We start from the raw sequence: 13,159 nt of genomic DNA, 5'->3' as shown, positions 1-13,159 counted from the left end.
CAAACATTCAAATCCTTTCCCTTTTTTGATTTATTTCTTTGGGGCATATATACATTATCATCATTAATTAATTATGGGTGTCGAAATGCAAAATCTAAATAATGATATAAATGAACTAAATACATAATTTCAGGTAAGTTAAGTAACGCTAATGAAATATTGTCAAATGCGAAGTGCTTACTGCTTGTCGTTCAGCATATGAATAATTTAGAGCAGCAACTTTTATTGCCTGTGGCTTGAACCTGTCATTTTATAATCTTGGCATAAAATGAGAAAAACAGAATCCCAAAAGAACGCCCAAAACGACAAAATTATAATTGTTGCAGGCTCGGTTTAATTGAGCCTATATTGTGAAGTAGTGATAACTGCAAGCTACCGGCCATGCCCCCGAGCACCGGCTTTAACAGAATTCAATATTATGAAGTCACTATAATACTAAGCTTAAACTCTCTATCGCCATAACTAACGGATATTTTAACGTAAATAATTTTAACGAACATTTCTAAAAAAATCCAGTCAGAAAGTATCAATCTCCACGCAGTGATCTCCCCTTAATTCTTCGGCGTATTCTGCCAAGGGGGGTAATCACTGTGAGGAGTTTGAGAAAGGATAACACGGATTTCCTTCTTTGGTTTTAAGAGAACCTTATGATGCTGCAATTGTTTTATTGTCTGTATTGTGCGTATGCGCAGCGTATCCTCATCTTTTAACGCTATTCTATATTTACTTTCAAGTAAGGACCTTTTGATACCAATATCTAGCATAAATCTCGTTTCCTGTTTTTGTTTAGTGTCCTGTTGGTGTCATTGCTGTTGGTCATGTGTTGCGGGGTTTTGTTGAGGGATACGTTCATTTGAGTGTCGCCCTTCCTTGTTGATCTTTTTTTAAAAATGTAACCATTTGCTCTTTTTGAATATGTAACCATGTGTACTTTTTAGTGGAAGTCACTCAGCAAAACAATAAATAAACCCACCAAAAATCAACAACAACAAAAAACAAGCAAAACAATAACAAGCATAAGATGTAGCTATATGGCAATAGATCAGTCATTTTTCGGCGATATTACCGCCTGCTGATTGTCACTGCTAGGTAAGGATTTTACAATGGATTTGCAGATTTCAAAGACAAACGATAATCCAAAAGGGTGTGGGTAGACCAATGTTACTGAGATTATCAATAACTGTACTGTACACATGTTTGTCTGTCCCTATATATAAAACGATACTCATTAGCATTGTGTATTATAACTCTGCACTAATTAATAGTATAACATGTTAAATTGTTGTAGCCATATTTAGTATGTAAATGTCGGCCACATGGGTAAGTGACCTTCTGGTGTTTTGGAAATAAAATCTTTAATCTATATACCAGAAAATATAAATTTAAACTGGTTTTGTCTTTTCACTTATTTCTTTCTCAATGTTTATAAGGAAAATTATTTCATTTCTCCAATTTCTTGTTGATTCAACGAAATGAGTCGGTCAGTTTAACGAGAATGGAGATAAACTTTGATTCCAGTTTTTGGTGTCCTTACCAACTTTGTTTCTTGAATAACTTTATGACTGCGATCCAACTCTATACGAAATCTAAAACGACAATTGAATTTTTTTCTGTCATATATGGAACTACATTTCAAATATAATAAAAATGTCTTATAACTGGACTAACTGGATTATGTGTGCAAAAGCCATGTTCAAAAAGCAATGTTCAATAGAATGAATGTACTATATTCAGTTCTATTGTAAGCACATGTACAAATCAAAGTGCTGCAGCACTGAATGCGACGGACATGCAACCGGAGAGACATTAAGGCTTCTTTTAGAAAAAAAAACAAAAAAAAACAAAAAAAAAACAACAAAACACAAAATATATAACAGAGAAAATTTGTTCCATACAAGTTCGAAATTTGTAGAGCAATATGTTTTGTGTCCCAAATTGATATTATTCAGATTTTCTACTTTCAAGCACTTAAATACAGAATGAAATTTATGCCTAAAAACTCTGGTCAAACTTGTAAATCAGTGTCCTTATCGATTTATTCTAAGAAATGATATGTAAATAGAAAAACTATCCACGAAATATTTCTAGAATAAATCCAGGCAAATAAACTTCAAACATAATACATTATACATTTGAGAATGCTATTTAGAATTGCTTCGTGTTATATCATAGTGGGCATACAGACAATAAAATATAAGTCATTTGTATTTTTATTTCTCTTATGTCTCATTAAAAAACAATAAAAATATTACATACATTCGTATGTAATATAGGTACGATTGCATACTAGATTCTACTTTTTGTGAAGACTTTTTGGTAGAATTGGTAAGGTAGAATTTCATTGTAAGTCACAGTCGCAGCTTTGAGATATGATTATTTATTCATATAAACATCATTATTGGTTATATATTGATAAAAAAAATCCCGAAAGACACAGTTTGTAAATATTTATTACAATAAAATAAGAAAAAAGGTATTTTCCAGCCGAGGTTAGCTATATTTATGATTCCCGCGCTAAGTCGCGGTGGTGCTTGGGATAATCACTTGATACTGTAAATGGCAGCCATTTTACGATACGAAAATGCCTAGCCCTCCTCGGACAGTTTATCCTGCCGAAAAGATATGAAAAAATACTTGCAATTTAAAGTTTGTTTGCTACATAAAGATTATCGATTTACTCTTGCAAACTTTTTCTCTGCCTGATTGTAATAATATTGATGTGTTTTCATTGGCTTAAACCATCACGTTATCAATACACATAAAGGTGTGAACTAATTTCGTGTTCATTAAAATTATTCCGTTTATAGACATATAACAATCTTATTTACAAATGAATTGATAAAACAACAATCCCAGAAGCATTTAAGATAATAACAATCATTGGAAAAAAATAAATGCATACAAATTGTAAATTTGTGTATGACAACTCACCCCCTAAAAAAACATAATAGACTCAACCAAAACAAGCGTCTGCTTCTTAACCTAACTATGTAGTTGCATGACCATGATTAGAAATAGCAAACCAAATGTAAGAGGTAAACCTATTGTAAAAATAATACTATGACCACAGCAGATTTCGTACAGAAAAATTGGTTAAAATCATCCGCAATTGATAGTGTATTTCTTAGATTTTTTTTATTTACAAGGTAAAGATGTAGAGGCCAGAGCACATCGTTTTTATTTTAATTTAAATGTCACTTAAGCACTACAGTGTTTAGTTGTCCTTTTCAACTTCACACTAAATTCCATTTTCAACTTGTTTGCTTCTTACAATTGTATAGAATTTCTAAAAGTATTGCATGTAATCCGCTGGTTTATTAATTACATGTTTAATGTGTACTTCCTAATCGCCTGTCCAAAAATCAGAACAGGTGAAGCAGAATCTATTTTTAGAATAGCGAAGGTTAACTCATATCATGACCTAGTAAAATATGTAAACAAACCACAAGAATCGGAAGTAGAACTGATATTATAACTTCCTTACCATGAAAGACTACATGGCGGTAAAGTGTTGTAAAACTCTCTTCTTACATGCATTTTCAAAAATAGATATTTATACTAACCATTTTACTGTATCTAATATATTAATAACTGCTGAATATTCAGCTAAACCCGCGGTATGAGTCACGAAAATAGTTCTTCTTTTATTAATGCGCGAGTTATCCTAGAGTCACGAAAAACTTTTGATTTGTTAATAATAATGTTTTGTATAATGTAGAAATATTTATTTCCTACTAATAATGGCTTGGAACTCAGAGGTTACACCTTTATTGTAGTATAATTTGCTGTCCTACTTTTTCGACAGCGGTAAATCGTTTCAGCAGTAATTTGCATATTGCGCAATAATACTACGGGACTACAACGCTTTTATCAATAATATACGTTCATATTTCAACTTGGATAACTTAATTTGAAATTGAAAAGGCTAAATATGGAAGACATTAAGATATCCAGACAAAGTATGGGAGTTTTGAAGGATCAAATTCATGTACTATTTCTTGGGCTGTTAATTGGTTTAGGACACATTGCGCGATTGTAGCCAACGAAATCCCATGTGTAGATGACTTAGCTCTGAACGCGCCTGAGGGCGCGTCCGTCGCAATAAAAAGCTTATAGAAGGAAGTGATTGTTCAAAAATGCATTTGATGTCGTAAAATATGAAATAAATTATTAATTAACATAGTCGTTGTTTCACATCAAATATGACGAATTTAAGTCGAATGTAAAAAATAATGTAATTTTATAAATCAACTTTATTTTGTGAACAAAAATGCTAAAAAATTATCAAACATTTTAATCTAAAAAAATACGTACGTTTGCACGATTCGCGACAGGATGACTTTAAGTTCGTTCAGAGCAAAATTCTTTCCAATACAATTCCTGAAATATTAAATAACAAATGTTTCCTGATGGGATATGCGATATATAAAATATACAAAGAAATCGCTGGATATTATGAAAAGACTTTTGATATGCTATGCCATTGAGTTTGCAACTACTGGTAAAAGTGCAATATAATAAAGACTTTCAAGACGTTCTTAAGCTTCATACCTCGATCCTGCTGAAAATGGAATGAAACTAAAAGGATCTTTCTCTAATGTTGCGTCTAAAAATCTTTCAGGTCGAAAATCCTGTGATGTAAGATAAAATAATAACATGAGTCAATTTATATTTTATTTGTTAAAATATATATGACATTAATATACAAACTTTTTTAAATATTGACTAATATGTTTATACATATTGCCATGAATTGAAGAGGAAATGTGTTTGGATCATGGTGTTATGTTGATTAATAGCGTCAATAAAGAAGTATAATTTTGCAGTAGTCCGATAGTATGATTAGCAAATCTGGTAATTAATTTGATGAAAGGATTGATGATAGTGACAAAATTGTCGGAATTGAAAATGTCATTTTCTACAAGATAATAAGGTCAAAATTAATAAAATGATATTTCTTCACCTGGTGATCAGGCCATAACACGCTGTTATGGTTTATTGTATGTATGTTGATTTCTACCGTAGCACCGGACGGCAATGTGACATTTTCTATAGTAACTTCAGTTTCTAGAGTTCGGCGAATAACCGGTACTATGCTATACATACGTAATACCTCTTTGATAAAACAGTTTAAACATGTCATCTTGCTCAAATGATCCCTAAAATGTTTCATATTATTAAAAATTCAGACTTTAGATAGCAAAACATACAGAATACATAAGGAACGCTCATAACTGCAAAATTGAAAATGTTGCAGATACGGTTCAATTGATTATATTAGTGGACGATTTTAAGTACAAGTTAACTTCTATGCCCCCTAGCATCGGTTTAAGCAGTATTCGTCATTAAACATGAAAATGATGAAATTTTATAAATTTTAACATCCGCAAATGTGTTGGTGGTCGTTAAACCTTAAACGTGACAACACGTGTTTTAGATTCTAGCTGTTAGTGAGGACGTCTTGCACAAAAGGAAGTAACTTCTTTTTACCCTTTATAAAAACTAAAACATACCATTTTACGTTTGCTGTTCCGACGATTCCTATAACCTCTTCGTAAATGTTTTCTTGTATTTCTGGATATTTTCCTAGTAAGTATATGGACCAGCTTATCGCAGAACTTACTGTGTTGTGACCTATCCAAATATACACACATTTTTTGTATTCATTGCATGGTGTAGATATTAAACAAACAGAAAGCATTTCGGCTAGTACTCGAATATGTACTTGACAAATATTTCACAATGGTTATTTAAAAAAACAAATGTAAAAAATGATTTTCTGTTTTTCATTGAACATTATAAAATTATTAGCAAACAGAAATGTATGCAACATATTAATACATTGCTCATTTATTTCTTAGTCATAATACATCTAATTAAATACAATAGCAACACATGACCAGGTATTTATACATGGATATAATGTAAGTAAAGTATACACATCAAACGCACCATGTAATCCGCTGATTTATATAGATCATGAAAGATAAGTTATTGCAAAGTTCGGCCATTACAAAGGAGAGCACTTTACCTGCGAACAAAAATGTTTTGACCTCATCTCGTATTTCTGTATCGTTAAGTCCGACACCATTTTCATCCTGTGTCGTCATTAGAATATCCAAGAAGTCTGGTTCCTGTAACTAGACGCTGACGTTCATTTATAACTTGGTTTTTCTTATGTTAATAGAATAGGCGCCAAAACAGCAGCAACAGTTATTGCTTCTTTATATGAGAAAGGGTAAAAATATCACTTTTTCAATACACAAATACTATGAGCAGATGGTTAATTCAAGTTAAATTTCATACAAAACAAATTAAATGTAATATTAATCTTTTAACTTACTGCGGTATGTCCACGTGCTTTAATAATGCCATCTACGAAACGATGTATGTATTTACACAATAAATGAAATCGTTTGCCCATTCTTGTTCTTTCGAATATAAAATCTGGATATAACAAAGGGTTGCTGAAAAACAATATACATAATTATGTAATTGTTTTAAATTAGTATGTTGATTGATCGTCATAAGAAAAGGCTATATGAATCGTTGAGACTATGATTGGGTCGTTTAAAAAAATTATTTATTTAAAGTTCGTTGAAAAGCTTACTTTATTTTAGATTTTCAAAATAATGTATAATACATCTGTTGAGATAGGAAAAAATGTCAACGAACGAGAAGAAACAATTGATTCGATGAATAGTATTTTAGTGTTTCAGTACTCTCTACATGTATGTTATAAATATTATAAATGAACAAACAACGAAAACGTGTTTTCACCTCATTCTTTGGAAGCAGTAGTTGGTCAATTCATGAATAGCCGCAACATAAGGATGGTCAAGTCTAAATGAAAATAACCCTAAAATTTTATTTTTATAACGTTAGTAATTGTATCCCATTACATACCAATTGCATAAACACTAAATAATCAATTCCGATTAAAAAAATATTTAGAATAGTATGGCAAGGAAATAAAAAGAACGTTTAAAAAGCACAAAAATGGGGAATGGCTTTACCCTGAGTTCTGAATACCCCCATGGTATGAGAAAGCACACTGTAACGAAGCATCTACTGTTGCCATGTATACAGGCTGACATATTTCTATACTTGTATCTCGACACTGGGATAATCGTATCTGAACAGTATTGAACATTATTGTAAACATTTCAATTTTATAAGGTTTTATAAGGTAATGATGGAAATAAGCAAATCAAAACATGTATAATGTAAATAAACATTTGGAAAAAGACTTTGAATTCTATTGTCTTTTTTCCTTTGTGTGTTTGTTTATTGTTTGTTTGTTTGTATATTTGTTTCTTGTCCCGATTTAAACGCATGTTTTCCTCATATCTAGGCGTTAGCCCACCTTAATGACTTCGGTATAACTAACTAGTAATTACCAATTTCTCTGCAAGTAACTCACTACTACAGTGAGAGACAAACGACATGAAACTCAATGTCTGAGACAGAAAATTCGACTTACCCGAGGATAGAACCTACGACACATGGATTACAAATCCGATGGTAAATCCGATGTAAAGAATTATGACAAAACAAAAACAAAAAAATAAATAAATCAAATCTTGACGAAATCGTGTTGAAGTCTTAAATATACATATAAAACAATTTTGCAATATATTTTGGATGAAAAAAGCGAACATTTGCTCTTTTCGTTGAGTAAAACAGATCACCTTTTAAGTTATAAAGATATATACCAGCAGTTCCTCGGCGACAGTGTTAAATTTTATGACATAATTGTGTAGAATGTCAAAATGGTAGGCCAATGATAGAAGTCGCCTGTGACGTTTCCAAACACTTCCGCCTGCGTTCGTTAGTATGCCATTACCTGAGATAATAAATTTCTATATAGTTTTAATTAAATAGTTGAAGTGTACTTTCTGAGATACTTTGCAAGGTAATTATATATATTAGATGTACCCATAGAAAAGTAGTTTCATTTCTTTAATTGATACTTTATAATTCATACTAATGAGGGTCTGAAAGAAAGGTGTTCCCTCTGAAGCATTAATCAAAACAAAATTTCATGAAAATAGAAGAATCAGTTTGATTGAGTTAGTGCAGCCCTTTTTATACATCAAAGTAAATAAATATTTAAATATTCAAAACAAAATCACTGATAACTGATATTATGGCGTATGTCAGATAAAGATCCCCCATAAATCCATCTCTATGCCCTTAACGTATAGTTTCTTGTACTGTCCCTGACATGAATCAATTATATCTATAGAGTAATGCATGTTAAGAAAATTCTAAAATACATTTATGAATGTAGAATACTGTGCAGTAGCAGAAACAAAAGAAAGGGGTGTAAAAATGAAGACTATAATCTCATGTTTTACCCGTCCATGTTTTTAGTATATGATAATTGCTTCCTATAGAAAGATCCTTCGGTAAGGACGATTTCAATATCACCTTCGCAGTATCTGGGTGGCTTAGGCAATAGACGGGGTAAAAGAAATACACCCATATTTTATGCATCTTGACCCCGGTCGTTTGGACAAAGTCTAGTGATTTCTTTAAATAATCGTCATATGAATCCATCTGAAACATACAATGAATTTATTGCAAGCATACGTATTCAAAGTCTTGAAGAATCTTTCTAAGAGATAATACAAAGAGATAACATTTGATAAGATTTATTTGCATTCAGTTGTGCAAAAATATGGACATAAAAGACCATATGACATATCTTTATATTTAGTAACAAGATTTTTTATTACATTTCAGTATAAAATTACTTTGTGATTTGTCTACCTTATTATTACTACTATTTACTAATCTTTTCTTGGCAGAGAAAAAAACATTCGTGTCAATGGTAAGTACTAGTACATGTATATTGATTATTTATTTGAGTTGTATTGCCTCCTACTTACCCATAAATCGCCTTGTATGAAACGAGTATCTTCAAAGCCAGGGACTTTTCTTGCTACACGAATGGTTTCTATATAGTTATACACCACCAAAACAATCTTATAGGTGATGACAATGATTAATGTTAAGTAGGTTACAAGAAGTAAGGACATCTTGGCACATTGAAGAAGAAAACAAACATTCCACAGCTTGCTATCACATTCTGTAATGGTGTGATGTTTTATTCCAATGAAACAAATATTTTTTTGAGATGCACTGATAGAAAAAAGACAGTTTAGATATTTTTTTAGATATAATGTTCACATGTCCAGTGATAAATGCTTATTTCACATTTATGACGATACGCTATAGTGTACTTCTTAAATTGGCGAGCAAGAATAGGACTTATGAGTTAATTATAATACGTACTATATACGTTTGTAACGTCGTTTTTCATTGGATAATCGTTACGTTTATATAATATATATACACGGCTTCAGTCGATTTATGAATAATTTTTAATTTTTTTCTGCAATAAAGAAAGTTTGCAGCATTATAAATTCGCTATAAAAGAATCTTAACATATCATATTGCTGAATATAAACAGTTATTTGCTATACATATTAAAACAACCGTTTATATAGGTCCATATATAACCTGCCAAAATCTTTATAAATAATTTATATGAATACGATCCGACGCTATATATACATGCATTAGAAACATTTTAATATTAATTTGATAAAGGTGAATTAAAAAGTGTTCATATATGTATAGAAGTACAAATTTTAAGTAGCGGTCAAGTATTACGAATAAACATAATGTTAACATCGAAACGTGATAATGAAATATACATACTAATGTTTATCTGTAATTATTATTCCCTTGTTTATGTATGATCACATATTTACTATGAAGCGTTTAAAAACCAACCTCAGATTAAACATTTTAAAGTTTTGATTTTTTATATACCAAAATCAAATGTTACATGAAAAGTTCAAAGAAAGAAGGGGTGTTAAACAGCACAAATGGATTCAAAATATTTGATGTGTTAATCATTAGACGAAGTAATGATAATAAGTGAGATATGTTATCAAAATTGTTTACATCAGACGCTATCTGATACAAGTGTGCGAAAATTTCATTTAAGCGTGATACATTTGTGTAAATGATTAGTCCATTCCTTTAAAGTACATTCCCTTTACAAGAATGCACCCAATCAGAAAATGCGAAACAAAAGTACGCGGCTACCTCTAATGAAGTTAATTCTACATGTATGACTTAAAGCCCTATCAGTGTTTTGCCCTTGTGCTGTCTCCTGTTTTTATTTGATTTTCTGCTGGGTCCTTGCTGATGGTCCTATGTTGAGGAGTTATGTTTATGGGATGCGTTCATTGAATGCCACCCTTCCTTGTTGATCTTTGCTTTCATATTTTGAGCGAAAGTTCAAATGGAGCAAGAACAGTAACATATCACTACTATCCTCTGATAAAATATGTATGTATTTAATGCTTAATGAGCGTACATCCGCCATTTTAGGCACAAAATGCAGCTTTCGCTGTCGAGTACGGACCCCGGACATTTCACCAGTCATGTCCTTAAAGAGTTAATTTTGAAGCACAAAGTGGTGATAATTTACCTCCATGCAATTTCCACGGACTATTAGCCAAAGATATTAATTTTGAGCCAAAAGTAGGTCACTGTACGGCGGTCAATGAGAACCTAAATGTACAGTAACTTGTGACAAAATGAAAAGGTAGCCCTGAAAAGGGCTGTTTGTGCCAGCAAAACGCCTGCCGTTCTTGAAAGCCGTCTAACCGTGCTAGGGGCTCCCGCACCCTAGCACATCATCCTCGTCGACCCGAAGCCTACTTTGTAGGGCCACTCCCCAGGGATTAGGCACTTTAAAATTGCCCCGTTGAGGCGTAACCCTTTTCTCAGCATACAAATGGAAGTGATCCTGAATTTGACAGGCTAGCTAAGTCAAACCGAGCCTGCACCATTTTCAATTTTGCCGTTTTGGGCGATATTTAGGGTTCCTGTTTTCTCTCTATTTTGAATATTCCACGTTTAGTATTGCTTCATTGCACTAATAGATTTTTCATAATCATTACCGTGAAAAAACAATGATTAAAGAGCAAATCAATTACTTTACAAATACAGACAACAATTGTACGACTTTTAAAATCACTTATAGCGCAGCGAGTAAAATCTTTTAAATATTCATTTGTGTTTATGTAAATCGTATACAGTAAAAACCCTCAATTAAGACCACCATCGGGACTGGGCCTAAGTGGTCTTAATTGTGGGGTGGTCTTAATTGTGGATATTGTTATCATTGCTTACACACGTTATGACCAGGGCCTATTTTAGTCATTTTGTATGAACAAACAATAAGTATCTTAACCTGCAAATACAATATGAAAGTATGTTATAATGTTACATATGATGGGAAGAAAACATATTTCTGAAGAAATTTTTTAATATCAAATTTTCTTTGCTCTGATTTCAATATTAATTATGTATGATATACATAATTCACATATCATGTAAGACATTTTTTCTTCACAAAATAAATGTGCATTTTATAAAGCAACATTAAACCACTCTGAAATTAATTTCCTCACCTTTTTCATGAAATATCCCATAAATAACAGTTTTTGACACCTTGTGTAATCAAGTGTCATGCCTAAGAGCAATGAAGCAGATAGTAATATTAACATAACAACACATTTAAGATCTAGGAAGGTGTTGATTTTAATATCTGTGGTCTCAATAGTGAGGTCAAATAAAGAACAAAATAATGAATTTGGACTGAATCTGGTGGTCTTAAAAGTGGATAAGTGAGGTGGTCTTAATTCTGGATCATGTAATCATTGACATAAAGAACAGAAAATTCCGTTCTTTTAAAAACTGGTCTTAAAAGCGGGGTGGTCTTAATTCCGAGGTGGTCTTTAGCAGGGATTCTACTGTAGTAAATAAAATGTTTTAAATGGTTAACATAATTACAGAAAGAGAACGGTAGGCATGTTGTATTGCATTTGCAACGGATTCTAAAATCTGCTTTAAACTGTAGTCCTTTTTTTCGACTTGGAACTGGTGCCAGAATTGACAATTGAAGAAAAAGGCAAGATTTACGCCATAAATAATAAACATATAAACATTTAAAGGTAGGATTTTGCTGTCTGGACCCCCGGTTGATGTAAACCTGACCTATTAATCATGGCGTACAGAAAACGAAATAGCTTGCAACTGAAGCCCGCTCTAATACAAGCAACTTCCAAGGTTATGCAAAGTGTTTGATAAAACGGCTTATAAACTGACAAATATCCAATATTCTGTGGAAAGCTTATATTTTTCCCCGTAGACTGGTGCATATCCCAAAGAAATTGGTACAGAAATAAAAAAAATTAAGGCTGTCTTGGAAATGATGCCGAAAATGACGTCATAGTCACGTGGTATTGCTACACTGAACAAGTCAGAATGATAATTAGCACAGGATATTGTTTAAAGTTACTGATAGACATGATATATAAAAACTTAATAGTTTAACCTAGATTTTAAAAGAGAAAAAAATAATAATAAAATTTCAATATAATGCATGGTCTTGTTTAAGAGTGATCTATGGTTACAAGGATAGCCCATTAAGCTGGTTTGCTTATTTCCAATGGGGCCCTGTTAACCAAATAGACGGAAACAAGATGAAACCATGGAGACATTCATTTCTCAGATAAAAATAGACAATGAGATAGACTACAAATTAATCTTAGAATCTTATTATCACAGTAGTTTTGCATTATCACAGAAAAAAGTGGAAAAAATACTCATTGGATCAGTATCTTAACACTTAATTACAATATTATCAATCACAGAAAAAAAGGCACAGGAAAACATAAGATAACTAAAAATATAATAAAGTTTGGCGTACATATGTCGCCACTCAGTAATATAAAAAAAATCACTTTGATGTTGCGCAGCCCAAATTGAAGCAAGATGGCTTTTAACAGAAGTTTTATATAAAGTTGGATTTGATATACATTTTACATTATCTGGCAAACTATTCCAATCTTTAATATCATTATAAAAAAGTGCCATTACATGTCTTATTACAATGAGGAATTGAAAAATTTAAATTATTTGATCTAGTGTTGTAATTGTGTATATCAGACATCCTAACAAAGTTTGTTTCATATAAGTTGGACACTTATTATAAAAAAATCTTATGCATATGATTAAGTCTTATTTGTTTTACTCTATTTTCAAAATTTAACATGTTAACATCTGTAAA

The 13,159-nt window shown here is 31.7% G+C and overlaps 1 protein-coding gene across 2 annotated transcripts; it reads right to left on the bottom strand.

The window, feature by feature from the left end:
• Positions 1-1,021: 1,021 nt before the first annotated feature.
• Positions 1,022-9,911, bottom strand: LOC132722726 (cytochrome P450 4A24-like). 2 transcript variants are annotated; one of them, XM_060707262.1, is made up of 13 exons: positions 9,730-9,911; positions 8,895-9,094; positions 8,361-8,562; positions 7,716-7,846; positions 7,017-7,135; positions 6,781-6,843; positions 6,344-6,467; positions 6,032-6,140; positions 5,514-5,634; positions 4,964-5,159; positions 4,552-4,631; positions 4,315-4,380; positions 1,022-1,586 (listed from the first exon to the last, which is right to left on the bottom strand). In XM_060707262.1, the coding sequence occupies exons 2-13, from the start codon at positions 9,042-9,044 to the stop codon at positions 1,487-1,489; spliced, it is 1,461 nt and encodes a 486-aa protein (XP_060563245.1). In that variant the 5' UTR covers positions 9,045-9,094; positions 9,730-9,911; the 3' UTR covers positions 1,022-1,486. The 2 variants fall into 2 exon arrangements, with proteins under 2 accessions (XP_060563245.1, XP_060563246.1); XM_060707263.1 differs by lacking the exon at positions 6,781-6,843.
• Between the last annotated feature and the right edge of the window lie 3,248 nt (positions 9,912-13,159).

This window comes from Ruditapes philippinarum, unplaced genomic scaffold (genome assembly GCF_026571515.1).
Source record: "Ruditapes philippinarum isolate M1 unplaced genomic scaffold, ASM2657151v2 ctg147_1_1_1_1, whole genome shotgun sequence".
Taxonomy (NCBI): Eukaryota; Metazoa; Mollusca; class Bivalvia; order Venerida; family Veneridae; genus Ruditapes; species Ruditapes philippinarum.
This window is presented reverse-complemented; position numbering and strand designations above follow the sequence as displayed.

What these genes read in the sequence shown, in the direction of transcription:
- LOC132722726 (XM_060707262.1), bottom strand. Translation starts at nt 9,044, where the DNA reads ATGTCCTTACTTCTTGTAACCTACTTAACATTAATCATTGTCATCACC. An exon ending in TGTTATGGCCTGATCACCAG is followed by an intron (nt 4,632 to 4,963) that starts GTGAAGAAATAT and finishes CTTACATCACAG; the next exon opens with GATTTTCGACCTGAAAGATT. An exon ending in CCATTTTCAGCAGGATCGAG is followed by an intron (nt 4,381 to 4,551) that starts GTATGAAGCTTA and finishes TTAATATTTCAG; the next exon opens with GAATTGTATTGGAAAGAATT.